The sequence below is a fragment of the Balaenoptera borealis genome (genome assembly GCF_965194805.1).
Source record: "Balaenoptera borealis genome assembly, chromosome: 8".
Lineage (NCBI taxonomy): Eukaryota > Metazoa > Chordata > Mammalia > Artiodactyla > Balaenopteridae > Balaenoptera > Balaenoptera borealis.
Window position 1 is genome coordinate 117,403,759 of NC_138865.1, and position 15,251 is coordinate 117,419,009.

Below are 15,251 nucleotides of genomic sequence, written 5' to 3' on the forward strand. Positions count from 1 at the left end.
GCATTTATAATATAATTCCACTACAAAAATCTCTACGTAGGACTGTGTAATAGCCAGCAATCAGCAAGGCTGAATTCTAATCCAGCCTTCACCACTTTCTGACTGAGGGGCATTGGGGAATTTTCTTAACTTCTCTGTGCTTCCAGTTGCCTCATCAATTAAATGGCAATGATAACCCCTAGGTGACTAGGATGTCTTTGCGCAGTGTTTTGCGCAGTTTCCAGGCTTGTTACTCCAACGAGTAAACAAAGCTGATCGCTGGGGCCCTTTAATATCCCCTTTCAGCCTTCAGACACGTAAGGGTCTCCGTGGCGAGAACCCTTTTCCTCCACACTCCTCTAAAGCCTTTCTCAGAAGCTACCCCTTGGAAATATTTGTCAAGTTCCCAACTCCTCTGAAGTCGGAACTATTAATAACCACCTACATCCAAAGACTACTGCGAAGTCTCAAGAAAACGAACGTGGAGGACGCGCCCTTGCACTTCCCAGTATGAGAAGCCAACGGGAAGCAAGCGCATACCACCTGAAAACGCGGTGACTGCACCCGGACGTCCCCGGGCGCAGGCGCACGGACCCCGGGCCACGCCCCCTACTCTCTCAGAGCCGGCCAATGGGAGGCGGCGGCCAGAAGGGCTCGCGACTTTAGATGGTCCCTCCACCTCCCTCGGCCGGAAATGTGTGATGTCATCAAAGCACGCCGGAAGTGCGTCATGTCTGCGTGCCGCTAGAGCTGAGGGAAGGAAGTCGGCCTCCGAGCCGTTTGGGCTGTGTCTGCAAGGACGCGGGCAGCTGCGGTAGCTGCTTTGACCAGTTGAGGGCGGCGCGATGGGAGACGAAATGGATGCCGTGATCCCCGAGCGGGAGATGAAGGTCAGACACTGGCCGGGGCCTCCCTCCCTTCCTTAGTTCTGGTGTTGCCTTGGAGCCCCGCTGACCCGGGAAGCTCGGATGTCCGCTGACCCGCCGGCCCCCCCCCCCGGCCCCAGCGCCTCCTGCTTGAACAATTTGCCGCTTTCAGAGTTCGCATTACCGCGTCCTGGAGCGCTCTGCCGTGGAGTTGGCGTGAAAGCCCCACGGAATGCGGTTTCCGCGTCCCCTGTTGGTCTTGTGCGACCCTCTTGAGTTATCCTAGCTACTTTAATGTGGTGATCCGAGTAGTGGTACTAACTACTGTTTATTGAGCGTTTACTGTGCCAGGCACTGGTAATTATCACAGCAACCCTACGAAGTACTTGTTAATGTAGAGGAGCAAATTGAGGCTCGGAAAGTAACTTAACCCAAAGCCGCATTTGACAAGCGGGCTGAAAACCAGATTGTTGTTATTGTTTTTAAGACCCTCTCTCCTCTCTCGCTGTACTAGTAAGGCGGTCCACGCTTGCCTAATGCAGAGCCAGGGTTCATCACTTATCCTACAAGAGCTTTAGTTAACTAGGATCGGAGGGCTGTTTCGGTACTGGAAATCAGCCTGAAGTCAGGAAACTTGAGAGGGCCAGGTGATCCAAATGATGGTTGTAAACACCCGAAAGGAAATAAGTTGTAGGAATATTTTAGGCATTTGAACAACAAATCACTGAAATGCATTAGGGAGTAGTAATCCATACCATGTTTAGAATAGTGATGCTCTCGTTCTTCTTGAGAATCACTGCCAAGGGTGAGTAAGCCAATGAGAGTGTGCCATATTTCATGTGCTGTAGCAGAAGGATAAAAAAAGGTTTTAGAACCACAGACTTAGAAAATGATGGCCTCCCTTTGAGTTTCTGATTACAAGACCCAAGTAGGATATTTGGGATTATCAGGATGAGAATTAACAAAAAAGGTTGAAACTTTTATGGTCTGACCTGGAAAGCCGTGTGGATTTCTGATCACCATACTCAGTTGGAATTAAGAAGAGTATTTCAGTTAATCTTTTAGCAAATATGTATTAGACATCGAATCCAAGGAAATTAGTATGTGGGGTGTGTTAGGGATCCTGTATGAAACACCGTAAATGGACACAAATGAAGGCTGAGAAAGGCTGTCTTTGGCTTTTACGCTTCTTGGAGTGTAAGCAAAAGGAGATTCATATTCTTTTCACCAAAACCTTGACTTAAAGATAGGTTTAGAATTGAAGGAAAAAAAAATATATATATATATAACACAACTTAACATAATGCTTGGTAAACGTATGGAACTCTTTTTACCAAGAAGTGGTACACGCTGAAAATTCTTTGAAAGCAGATCGATAAATTCATGGAAGACTGGATGAATCAGGCATTGACAGGAGGTTGGGGAAGGCTCCCAGGCCCTGAGGTGCTAAGGAGCATGAAAACGGGAGGAAATGAAAACTGGAAATAGGTGGGGGGTGGAGGTGGCACTGGATGTGGCAGAGGTGATGGCGCAGTTGTGGGAGGGAAGCAGAGTATTGTGAGGTGAGGCTCTGGAAGTGGACGAGTCAAGCCGTGTTGGCCTTACAGCCTGTGTTAAGGGGTTTGGACTTGATTTTAGATGTCCTCATAGCATCTAGGTATGTTTATAGGTCTTGAACACCAAGAGATTGACCTCCTCTGTGGTGGGAGTTTTGTTTAGTATCTGATGCAGGTAAGCCAGTTCTTGGCATTTGGTTACCGTTCAGTGGTCATTATTTCCATGTGTCTTTGTTGAGTACTGCACTGGTAGTTTGAGCTTACAGGGTAGTTGAGTGATGCTTTCAATATGTAACAACAATTTATTAAGCACTACTCTGGATCATAAGACATACCATGAAATAGGACAAGATTGTAAATAAAAAAACGCAGCTTGTGTGGTGGTTCAGACGATAAATAAGCTAGGAATTCAGGAAAGGAAAAGATCAGTGTTATGTGGGTTAGTCAAGGAAGGCGTCATGAAAGAATTTTTTTTAATTTAATTTATTCAGTAAATACTAATAAGCACTATACCAGGTGCCACGATATCACAGGAAGCTTAAAAATGACTGAGCCACGCAGCCCTTACCCTCAGGGTAATGTATATTTTGTTGTGCTGGAATTGGGTGTACTGAAATATAATGACACATGTGATTTAATTTCCTGTTTTCCCTGAATTGATCTTGTTTTGACCCCGCACCACAGGATTTTCAGTTTAGAGCACTGAAGAAGGTGAGAATCTTTGACTCCCCTGAGGAGTTGCCCAAGGAACGCTCGAATCTGCTTGCCGTGTCCAACAAGTATGGCCTGGTCTTCGCTGGTGGAGCCAGTGGGTTGCAGATTTTTCCTACTAAAAATCTTCTTATTCAGAATAAACCTGGAGATGATCCCAATAAGATAGGTAAGTTCCTTGGTTTATGTTGCATGATAGAGGAGTGAAGTGCTAATGTCATTTGATTTACAAGAAATCATTCTAGTAGGAAAACTGCTGTTAGTCCTGAGATTGACCCCAAAGAAGAGGAAGTTCTAGGTAGGCTTCTGGAAGCCCTCCTGGGTGTTCTCTTTGGTCCTTTGTATTTCTCTTTTGGTGAGCTATCGCTCTGAGCTCAGAGGGAAGAACAGCTTACTGTTGCACCATATGCTCAGTTGAACTTGGGTTCCGGCTCGCTGGGAGAAGAGTTTCATTGCGTGGCTTTTTAGTTGTCACAACAGCGCCATCCAAACAAATGGGAATGTGTGCTATCTGGAGCATTGTTGCAAAAAGACGGTACAGGGCACTGTTTTCAATAAGGGCTACAGCCACAGTTAGTTTTCTCAGGTCAGATGAGGAAGAGTCCCTATGATACTTAATGCAACATTATACATCTGTAAGAAAGCTACGATTTATCTGCACAACTTGTTATCAGGGTGTGTGCATATTTTTATGTAGATGCAAAAATTGTTTCACATAGACCTGAATAGAGAGTTTGTGGCTTATGCTTAGAACATTCCATTTTCTGCTCTGTGTTTTTTTATGTTTTCATAGTTGATAAAGTTCAAAGCTTGCTAGTTCCTATGAAATTCCCGATACATCACCTGGCCCTGAGCTGTGATAACCTCACACTTTCCGTGTGCATGATGTCCAGTGAATATGGTTCCATTATTGCTTTTTTTGATGTTCGCACTTTCTCAAATGAGGTAAGCTGCTGGCAAACTGTAGGGACCTAAGAAGATTTCCTGGTATTGAATCATAACCTAGAAGTTCTTGGTTGACCTTTGAATTCTTTTTCTAGATTAAAATATGGGTTTTTAAAAGGTCCTTAATTATAGAATCATAGATCTTTGGAGATAGAAGTGACTTCAAGAAATTATTTCATAATACCACCTGCCCCAAGATGTTATCATTTCTCATTTATATATGAGACAGCCAGAGCCCAGGGACCCTTAGGTGACTTGCCCAAGGCCATAGAGTTAGTAGTTAATGTCAGAAGTTCCTACATCCTGGATCTCTGGCCTCCTAATGCAGTGTTCTTCCATTCCAGGCCGTTTAGTAATGATAATAGTCAATAATATTGAGTGTTTATACTGACTGTGTGCCAGGCCCTGTACTAGTGCTTTACGTGCCTTGTTCTCATTCATGCCTACCCCTCATGGCCTTATGCAGTAGGTACTGTTGTCTTCATTTCATAAGTAGAGGAACAAGCCCAAGGAGTTTGAGTATTTGGGGTTCTTGTGTGTTTGTTTGTTTGGGGTACCTTTTATATCATTAATCTTTCGTTAGCCTTCCACAACAAATGCTTCAGTGAAGCTCTTTTGGAATTTTGAAGCCTTTGGTGGTTTCTGCATACCAGTTAAAATAGGTACAATATTTTAAGATGAGAGCTCTCTAAAATTCAAGGGCCCAACACTATTAAGAAGCAGAGCCCAGATTTTTATTTAGTGTCTGCTCTTTATGGATTATTTTGCATTTGTGTATTCCTTTGTTGCGAGTCCCTCTGAGTATGCTATAACAATTGATTGCCGTTTTCAAAGTTGTGTTAAAATTGTAACAAATAGACTGTTGTGCAGAGCTACCTTTTTTTTCATGGTCATGGAGAAAAGTGAACTGTAATTCGAGAAAACTTGCAGATTCAGTAATTTTCTTTGACTATTAAATGTCTCTGTACTTACTAATTTACTAATATATTTTTGCTTCTGGGCATTTGTTTTAAAAGGCCAAACAGCAGAAACGCCCGTTTGCGTATCACAAGCTCCTGAAAGATGCAGGAGGCATGGTGATCGATATGAAGTGGAACCCTACTGTTTCCTCCATGGTGGCAGTTTGTCTGGCTGATGGCAGCATTGCTGTCCTACAAATCACAGAGGCAGTGAAAGTGTGTGCGACTCTTCCTTCCACAGTAGGAGTAACATCTGGTGAGTAATAAAGTCTTCTCCTCTGTAACATATGGTAATGGTAATCTAGTTAAAATTTAATTTCTGGAAAAAAAGCAAATGGGGTTTTTTGTCATATTTGTTGTTCTTTGGTAGAAGTGGAGAGAGTGTTTTTTATTTCCATAGTTAATGTCCTTGAAGCCAAATAGCATACATGATTTAACTTGAATGTGCTTGGGTTTTCTGGAGAAAGAAATATTTTGGCATAGTTGATTTAGAACTGTGTTATTGAGAATAATTGTTTTGATCTAAAAGGGTCGTACTCTGAAACAGTCATTTGTACCTTTGAGGAAAAGCATTAGAAAATATCAAATAGGAGCAAGAGAATGATTTCTTGATATTTGAAAACCTTCTGTATTCTCCTTGTTTTATCTAAAGACTACAGAGTTTTCTGTACTTTACAGCTTTCTGGGCAATACTCCATTGAAAAAACATTTTTTTTTTTTTTTCACTTGGTCAAGATTTATTTCAAGGCCTGAAAACACTGACTAATCGAAAATGGCCCTACTGCAATTTCTTATAATATATAAATACTTTATATATAAAACTTAAAAAAATGTAGACACTATTAACTAACTCCTAAACCATACACTATAGGCTTTTCAAAAGCAATAGTTATTTAACAAAATGTAAGGTGACAGTATCAAAGAATTTTCACACTTAATGAGGACACAATCAGTCGCAAGCTACTCAAACACAAATCTTTTTTACACTTTCCATGTTTGTTTTTAACTTTGTTTCATAGAACCACTGATAATTGAGGCTTCTTTCAAGTACAGGATTTCTAACATTAAATTACATTTTCTAAGTATTTCTTTAAGGAAGAAATGAAAAAGACACATACTACATTGTTTGCCATAAATTCATACACCAAAAAGTCAAAACAATCCAACTGAATTTATTCCTGCTTCCCCCTTCTCCAACATTAGCTTTAGATGTTCTTGTAAATATTATATAAACAGTTTTGTTAAAATCAGTTCTCATTTATGCAGATTAGGGGGAAATGGTTTTATAATGAGTTATCTTTAAAATTATCTTCTAGATAGCACTCTTTAGCCTTAAATTACATTGTGCACAGACAACTACAACAGTCTGCATTTGCTCAGGAACATATAGTCACATTAAAAACAAATAACTTTGTATTTCATAATTTAGTTGGCTCTTAAATAGTTTCCCGGGGTGGGGGCGGGGAACAAGTATTTTGTGTTGTTTAAGAAACTGGTATGTATAAATGAAATGCTAGGTGTTCGTTTAAACTTTGAGGAAACCTACAGATGAACATTTGGGTGTTTTTTCTAAAATGCAAGAGACATGCACTTAATCACTGTTCATATAGTGAAGCGATGGGATGGCAGATACAGACGCAGATGAAACTCTACATTTTGTAAATGTAAAGTTGGATATTCTGAATGGAAGAACTGACACTGACAATTGTTTACAGGAAGCAAAGGTTAAGAAAAATGTTGAAGAATATCTACTCTTAAAAAGAGAGAAGTGTTATACAACACAAAAATGAGAACTAGAGATTCGAAAAACACTCATTTTAACTGTTTTAAAAGAAAAACAAAAAAAAATAGGGAGAGAGTCTAGACCAATTAGAACTGAGGCAGCTGTAACAAAAATGGAACACAGTACAATGATTTGAGCCCTTAAAGGAAATGACTAACTAAAATGAAATTTCACAACTCTTCATGTCTATAATAATATATAAATGCACAAAATATCAAAAATACGAAGTCTGGATTTTTCCCCTTAGGTTTGTAATAAACTGTCAACCCTCCGCTTAATATAGTTACTTTTATGAGCCTTCTGATTAGCAGAGCATGCTATCCAGGTGCGTGCATGCTAGAATTTTACCATGAGAATTATAGTTCTCATCTCAAACTAGTGGCTTGCCTGTTACCCATATTTATATATATTCCATTTCCATTATAAAACACTTAAGACCTTTCTAGTAGTACATTTAATCAACATATTACATAAAAAAGAATCTTGATTTTTAAAATGAACCTTTTTAGTACTGTAACATGATGGGTTTAATTGAACAGTTGGAACATAATATGGTAACTACATTGTACTGTTTAATTCACAGCTGTAGGAAAATGTTTGATTTTTAAAATATAACCAAGATGAGACTGTAGAGTTATGAGCAGTAAAATATTAGAAAACAGTGAATGAATAAATAAGATGCTTTTCCTTCAGTGGCCATTCATTACTTTGCTTTTAGGAACCTGGAAGAAATTGTCTTCTTTGAGTTTCAAATGTTCTGGTAAATCTAGTCGTTTCTTAGCTTCCTCAATATCACCTTGAATTGCTGAAATAAGTGACTCTAAAGAATCAAAGTTCTTTTCTGGTCTGAGGTGTAGCCGACAATGGCCACGTTGAGAATTTCCCCATAGAAGTCCTCTTTGAAAGTATGCATGATATGAGTTTCCATGGACTTTTTTGTATTCTTGTAGTATGGGTTCCATCCTATGCTCACCCCCGTCTTATGGACGTCTCCACTTCCAACACTGGCCCAACCATAATATATGCCAGTGGATACATCAGCTGGAAGATTATCTACTACTCGTTCAGGAAAGTTAGCTGTAGGGATGCCCAGCTGCTTGGAGCCGCGACCGTGAAAAAGCATTTTTAACAGCTGATTCAGCGGCCCAGTGATAAATCACAATTGGCTTCTATCATCAAAATGATCTTTCTTTTTTCACTGTGCCAAGTAAGGATGATCCCACAGTCTTCCATGGACTGACAGAGGAACAAGAAGTGGTTACTATGTGGCTGTTTTGGTACAGATCTCATTGGTTTGCTCCATTTTATTCAGTTTTTAATTGGTAGCATTCTCTTCTTTACCCAGTCTGCTGGAGCCCCAAAGGAAAGCAGCTGGCAGTGGGGAAACAGAATGGAACTGTGGTCCAGTATCTTCCTGTAAGTCTTGCCTTGGACTTCAGAACTTTTTTACTTAAGTTACGCACTGTTTTGGGGGTGGTTTGGGAGTATCTTTGCTGTTTTTTTCTATTAAAATGTAATTTATGCTCATTGCAACAAATCTGTCAGTACACAAGTGAATGCAGGAAGGAGTTGTTGCATGTCCACTCTGTCAACTTCCCCCTCTGGACTTCCAGAGGTAATATTCATGAATATTCTTCAATATAAATTGACAAAGAATCCATATATATCTGGTCACATCCGAATGGGAAGGAGAGGTTCACAGGCAATGCCAAGGCCTGTGCTGTTGTGCATTCCACCTGTTCTCTGTGGGGCTGCAAAGTGGTGAATGTGGTGGAATAGGTTTGAGGTTAAGGTTTTGTTTCTTCTTTGTCATCACAAAAAGTTATGTGACATTTGGTACATATTCTTTTAGGGCATTAGCCTGTAAAAAGTTAATACAAAAAAAAATAAAGTTAATACAGTTGGTTTAATTTTATTGTTTGCCTTTTTTTTTTTTTTTTTTTAAACTTAATAGTGTATTGGAGGGACTTCCCTGGTGGTCCAGTGGTTAGTACTCCTCTCTTCCACTGCAGGGGGCATAGGTTCGATCCCTGATCGGGGAACTAAGATTCCTCATGCCGTACGCTGCGGCCAAAAAAAAAAAAAAAATAGAGTATTAGAGTCTTTTTTTTCCAGCTCGTTACATATAGAGCTACTTCATTCTTTTGAATGGCTGCATAGGACTCCACTGTGTGTATCCCTCTGTTCCGTTACTGATGGTTATCTGCATCCGTGTGAGTGGTTTTGCGACTCTAGAGCATCCTCATTACCTACACTGATCACGTTGCCGATGAGTGTTGCCACAGGGTAGGATTCTAGAAGTAGGCATCCACTCGTCTCTATATTCATTCTCTCCTGGCTGGGGAGATGAGACTTAGGTGGTTTCTAGGGGAACTTACTGGATTTGACAGTTTCATTGGTTTGGGGATTGTTTCATTCGACTCTGTTTTTTTTTTTTTCAAATCTCTTTCAGACTTTGCAGGAAAAAAAAGTCATTCCTTGTCCTCCATTTTATGAGGCAGATCATCCTGTCAGAGGTAACACATCTGCTTTTCTTATTGGGCTGACCTCTAATGAGGTGCTGTCCGTATTGCAGAAATTTCAGATCATGTGATGTACCTGCGTACCTGCTCAGGGAAGTGTTGGTGCCTCCTGTATGAAAACCCCCATTATTTCAGTTAGCTGATTAAGTCGCTGTAACAGTAATCCTCTGGTAGACACCTGTGTCTCTTGGTAAATGACATTAAATGGATCCTGATTTTTTAATTAGAATTCTTCATTATTTGCCTTGATTATAATCCACCAGAAAAAAAAAAAAAACCACTTTGGGATGAATTTGGGCTTCTTGAGTCTTTGTGAATTGTATTTAGTTAGTGAAATCTGGACCTTTTTAAAAGCTATAGGAGTTGGATTTTTTTTTAATCCATGAGATGGTAATATAACGTACAGGGGTTATTCCAAGCACAAGATGGTTTATTAGGATGTGTGTCTTTCAGTTCTGGATGTGCTGTGGATCGGTACATATGAATTCACAATAGTATATGCTGCTGCAGACGGGACCTTGGAAACTGCTCCAGATGTGGTGATGGCTCTACTCCCGGTATGTCTATGAAAAGGATGTCTCTGTTATTTGAGAATTTTAGAAGACTTCTAATAAAGTTTGCAGTTAGGCTTCAGTTTCCTTTTCTTGCTGGCAGTGGTCATGCAACCTGAGGTGTAAGATTTTAATGCTGCACTGGGATCCTAGGGACCAAAATGGTGGTGTTCACTTAGAGCATGTTCTACTGTTGAGTCACGAGGTGAAAAAAGTCCTAAAACTTACTTTGCTTAAGTTGCAAACTATGAGTTGTGGTAGATGTTAACCTGATAAAGACATTTTAGAAAAGCAAGAAAGTACCTTGATTTTCAAAATTCGTTTACTTATTTATTCATCCGATATTTATCGAATGCCTACACAGTGTGCTTTAAAGCTGAGAATATAGCTGCGACCAAGGCAAAGTCCTTGCTTTTGTGGATCTCGCATTTGGATGAACGTGCTAGTCCACAAACAAGTGTCGGATCAAGGAGTGATAGGGGTGATGGAGGACATAAAGCTGGGTAAGGGGTGGATGAGGACTGGGGCGTGATTTAGCTTGGGTGGTCAAGGAAGGCCTCTGAGGAGGAGCCATTTGAGTGAGGGAGTGAGTCATTTTGAAGGACAAAGAAGGACCTGAATAATAAGATCTACGCTGTCTTACTGAATTGCAGTGGCATTAAAAAACAGCAAATATTTCCAAATCATGTTAGCTTTCAAAGTCTAGAAAAACATTAAATACATACATAAAAGTCTAAATATAACAAAAGTGGGGGTGGCACTGGTCATTCTGTTTTGCAACCTTGTTTTACTTAGTAAATTGCAACTATCTTTCTACCTCAGTAAATCTGAATTTTGCTTTTGGGCTGATAATCAATTTATTTAGCGCTTCCTCTACTGTTGGATACTCAGGTTGCTTTCACTTTTTCTCTGTTTTAAACAATACTAACACTCTTTTATGTACACTTAATGGGATTATGTTTATTTTTTAGGATAAATACCTAGAAATGAATTTGCTAGGTCAAGCAGTATATGCTCTTTTGATATAGGCTTTTGAAAACACTGCGGAAGTATCTTTTAGAAAAGTTGTATCAGTTTATACTCCTACCACGGATGGAACTACCAGTTTCCCAATATGTGTGTCAATATGCAATGGTACCATTTTTAATCTTTGCCAATCTGAGAAAAAAGTGCCTTGTTTTTATTAACTCTTTTGGGTTCCTGACAATATTGAATTATAAAAATAAGTTTATTAAGATGCCTTATTTCAAGATATCATTAAGATTTTCTTTTCCCAGGGATAATATTAACACTAGCATTTATTGAATACTACTTATGTTCCATGTTAGACTGGGTTAGATGCTTTATATGTATCCTTTCATGTCTCACAACAGCCTTTGATGTAGGTTTTTTAGGTCCAACATACATGAGAGAAAACATTATCAGAGAGGTTGAGTAATCTGTCCATGCTAAAGTGACAGAACACTTTGAATTCAGTTTGGTCAGTGGCCAATGCTTCTGTTCTTTGTACTGCTCAATGCTGCCTTTATATAGTGTCTATATATTTTGAATGAATTTTCTCATAAAACTTAAATGGTTTTATCTTTTGAGATTCTTAACTGTGTAGGATTCAAGAAAAATCGCCCATGAGATTTTTTTTTTCTCGTTCTGTTCATTGTAGAAAAAAGAAGAAAAGCACCCAGAAGTGTTTGTGAACTTTATGGAGCCCTGCTACGGCAGCTGTACAGAGAGGCAGCATCATTACTACCTCAGCTACATCGAAGAATGGTGAGCCGCGTACCCAGGGAGGGTACAGCCTGCCCTCACTGTCAGGTCACGCCTGAGTCACTTGGTCCTGCTTGTTCTGTTTTGTTTCCTTTCTGTAAGGGAGGAAAATAGAGGCTGGAGATACCCCGAACATATTTTCAGCTCTTGCTAGATAATGCCTTGCTGACTACTACTTCTGTTTTCCCAGTCTTGAATTATTTAGCTCAAATACATACTAAACTTAGAAATCCCATTTTCTCATTAACTCCAGTGATGACTTAAGAAAATACTGATGTTTAAGGAACATACTAAAGTTACCCTCTGAGCAGAAGTGTCCCTTTGAAAGATAGATGACTTGAAGCAAAGCTTCTGTTCCTCTAATTAGATTATTCTCTCTACAGGGGGGTATTATATTTATTGGGAATTCTGACTTGATTCTGTTGTGTCTCTCCTTTGTCTTAAGTAGGGAGGCAGTTGGCTGAGTCTCCAGGACTCTAGCCTATGAACTAAAAAGTAAAGCTTTACATCCAAAATCTTCTTACCTTTCTTCAGCCAGGTAGAAAACCTTGCTTTTCTCCTTCACATCCCAATGAAAGCCTTGTAGGTGCTACCAGTGACTCAAGTCAAGGTACAACTGTTGCTGTTTGAATTTAATGGTGTTCCGGTTTTATTCTTTGAAGGGATTTAGTGCTGGCAGCATCTGCGGCTTCAACAGAAGTTAGTATCCTCGCTCGACAAAGCAGCCAGGTAAATGTCTCTCTTTTGTCACTTTTATGTGATACTTTTCTGAGAAAGATTTTGGAGGGGTTTAACTGAGGTTAAGATTTAGATGAAGTCACATCCCTTTTAATGAGTTTCTGGATGAGAGCACAGCTTAAATGACCAAGAGCCTTGGACCAAATGGCTTGGATATTGCATTGGACAAACATGGGTGTCAGATTTAGCCATTCCTTCAATGTCATCAAAAGCCCTTCCGTTAGGTTAGGCTGTATCCACTGTGTGTGGAAACTTACTAGTAATCAGCCTCCAATAGGAGTGTACCTGGATGTGTAGGAGTTTTTTTCTGCCTTGTTCTGTTCAGCCGTCTTTATTTTCTTCCTATTACTTGAACCTGCCTCTTCTATTTGGTTAACTATAACCCGTCCTTGACTATGGAAGAGAAACATGCAAATCAAACCAAATTGTGACTCATCAGAAATACTTTCTGTTTGACTTTGAAAAACTGCCAGAAAGCTAAAAGCACCTGTGCAGATAAGCACCCATCTCCCTTCTTCCCCTGTATGCTCCTTGCAGGCCAGGGTGGGCTGAGGTTGTCGTGGTAAGCTCTCCTGAGCTCTGGTAGATTATGCACAGTGACTGCACAGGAGAGACAATGAAAGGGAAGCTTTTCTTTCTTTCTTTAATTATATAATTAGGAAAGGCCAGGTAATGGTTGTATTAAATTTGGGTACACATCAAGAATAAACTTTTCTTTTTCCAGAAGCCACAAAACATTTTGAAAAATTGATCAAATCAAGTCAGATGTAGAAATGACATTGCACTGTTTCTGACATTGTAATAAAGCTGGATAATGACACAATTTTAAACAATCAAAACAAAACTTCAAAATACTGGCAAATATATATACATGTATATGAAGTCACTAACTGAAATAACTCAGGTCAAAGAGAAGCTCAGAGCTACAGTTGCAGACTACTTAGAAATAATGGCAGAGACAAACATAAAAACATACGGAGCTGTTCTTAAAGAATAAGAGAGAATGAAAACTCAATAAGCTACAGAAGACCAAATCAATAAAATGTTTTATTTAAAATGTGAGCCAAATTTTAGTGCCTCTGCTGCATTTTGTAAAGGATTATAAGAAAAGGATGCAGAGAACTTTGAATACGGGTCAGTTACTTATTCAGCTAATCAAAGTGAGTACAGAATTCTGCTAATTTTATTTTATTTTTTTATAAATTTTATTTATTTATTTATTATTAGTATTATTATTTTTTGGCTGTGTTGGGTCTCCGTTTCTGTGCGAGGGCTTTCTCCAGCTGCGGCGAGTGGGGGCCACTCTTCATCGCGGTGCGCGGGCCTCTCACCGTCGCGGCCTCTCCCGTTGTGGAGCACAGGCTCCAGACGCGCAGGCTCAGTAGTTGTGGCTCACGGGCCCAGCCGCTCCGCGGCATGTGGGATCCTCCCAGACCAGGGCTCGAACCCTTGTCCCCTGCATCAGCAGGCAGATTCTCAACCACTGCGCCACCAGGGAAGCCCAAATTCTGCTAATTTTAAATATTTTTTCTTATTGCTAAGAAAACCAGGAGAATGACCTAAAATTTCTTTCACTTCTGAACATTAAAATGATGAACTATTTTTCTGCTACTGTCCTGGTGTTAGGTGTGGCCACGTGACTGAGTTCTACCTATTCCAATGGGAGCAGCAGTTTCTGTGCTAATTCTAGGCCTGGCCCCTGGGAACTGTGGGCCTCCTCCATTTGCTCTTCTCTTTGTCACCTGGATACAAAGTTGGTTAAGGACTAAAATAATGGCTTGTGTAGCCACAAATGAGGAGCTGGGATCCCTGAATAAAGCTGGTAGGACAGCCACTCTGCCAACTTGAATACCCAATCAAACTCCAAAAATCTTCTGTAATGTTGGCTAGTACATATTTGGATCTATATTTGTTACAGAGTGTTGGTATACCCTAAATAGTGAACTAGGCAAAAAGAAACAAAATAATACATGGACCAATAAAATACAGATGAAGTAGTATCTGTATCAGAATTTGACATTCCAAATTAAGTACCACTACATTAAATAAGGCATTAAGCAAAAGAATCATATGCAATAAGCAAGTGGAGTTTATTCCAGGGGTATTTTTCTATCTCATATGTAAATGTTTAAGTGGCAACTCCTCTTGTATTTTTAAGAGGCATCTTAAACTAATACTGTCTGTAAATAAACTCTTGTTTTTCTCCCAGTACCTGCTCCTCCAAGTTTTTCCCTTCTTTGTAGGTTAGTCTCCATTCCATCAATTGCTCAAGCAAAAATTATGGTGTCACCTCTGACTCTCTTTCTCTCACATCTCACATCTGTCAAAAGGTAATGTTTGGTCTACTTGCAAAATGCATCTGCATTCTGACCATTTCTCACAACTCCTCAGCCAGAAACTTTTCTTTTTAAAAGTCTACCTTGAGTTTAAAAATGTTTTGTGCACCCCATGCACAGGTACATATGCCTCTTCCTTCAGTCGTTCAACATTTATCCATCCTTCTCTGGGCAGCAAGGTGGCCAACCATAAGTGCATAGCCCTCAGGGTCACAGGCCAGAGTTCAGCAGTCTGATTTGCTGCTCTTGGATTAACTTCAGTAAGAATTTCTTAGTAGCACAAATATTTTATGTATTCACACATTGAAAAACACTTTTATTTTTGCTTTTTATCAAAATAATTATGTTCACGGTTGAAGAATCAAATAGTGGAGAGAGACTTATAAGTGAAAAATCACCCCTGCCCATCCTGTCCTGATCTGTTCTGTCCTCGAAAGGGGACCACTTTTAACTTGTAAACTTTTTCTTTTAATGGTTACCTCCTTATCCCTAAATAATAATTTGCTTTATCACTAGTTGTTGATTATTAATGTTAAACTAT

The 15,251-nt window shown here is 39.7% G+C and overlaps 1 protein-coding gene across 4 annotated transcripts in view; it reads left to right on the forward strand.

The window, feature by feature from the left end:
* Nucleotides 1–691: 691 nt before the first annotated feature.
* The window catches only part of NUP214 (nucleoporin 214), a 101,100-nt gene continuing 86,540 nt past the window's right edge, over nucleotides 692–15,251 (forward strand). For 2 of the 4 annotated variants that reach the window (XM_082400693.1, XM_082400694.1), the window contains exons 1-9: nucleotides 692–869; nucleotides 3,086–3,281; nucleotides 3,906–4,057; nucleotides 5,074–5,272; nucleotides 8,145–8,215; nucleotides 9,252–9,315; nucleotides 9,775–9,878; nucleotides 11,533–11,639; nucleotides 12,299–12,365. In XM_082400693.1, the coding sequence (XP_082256819.1) occupies nucleotides 825–869; nucleotides 3,086–3,281; nucleotides 3,906–4,057; nucleotides 5,074–5,272; nucleotides 8,145–8,215; nucleotides 9,252–9,315; nucleotides 9,775–9,878; nucleotides 11,533–11,639; nucleotides 12,299–12,365 (1,005 nt within the window). In that variant the 5' untranslated portion in view covers nucleotides 692–824. The remainder of the gene's footprint in view (nucleotides 870–3,085; nucleotides 3,282–3,905; nucleotides 4,058–5,073; nucleotides 5,273–8,144; nucleotides 8,216–9,251; nucleotides 9,316–9,774; nucleotides 9,879–11,532; nucleotides 11,640–12,298; nucleotides 12,366–15,251) is intronic. The other 2 variants (XM_082400691.1, XM_082400692.1) reach the window with 1 other exon arrangement.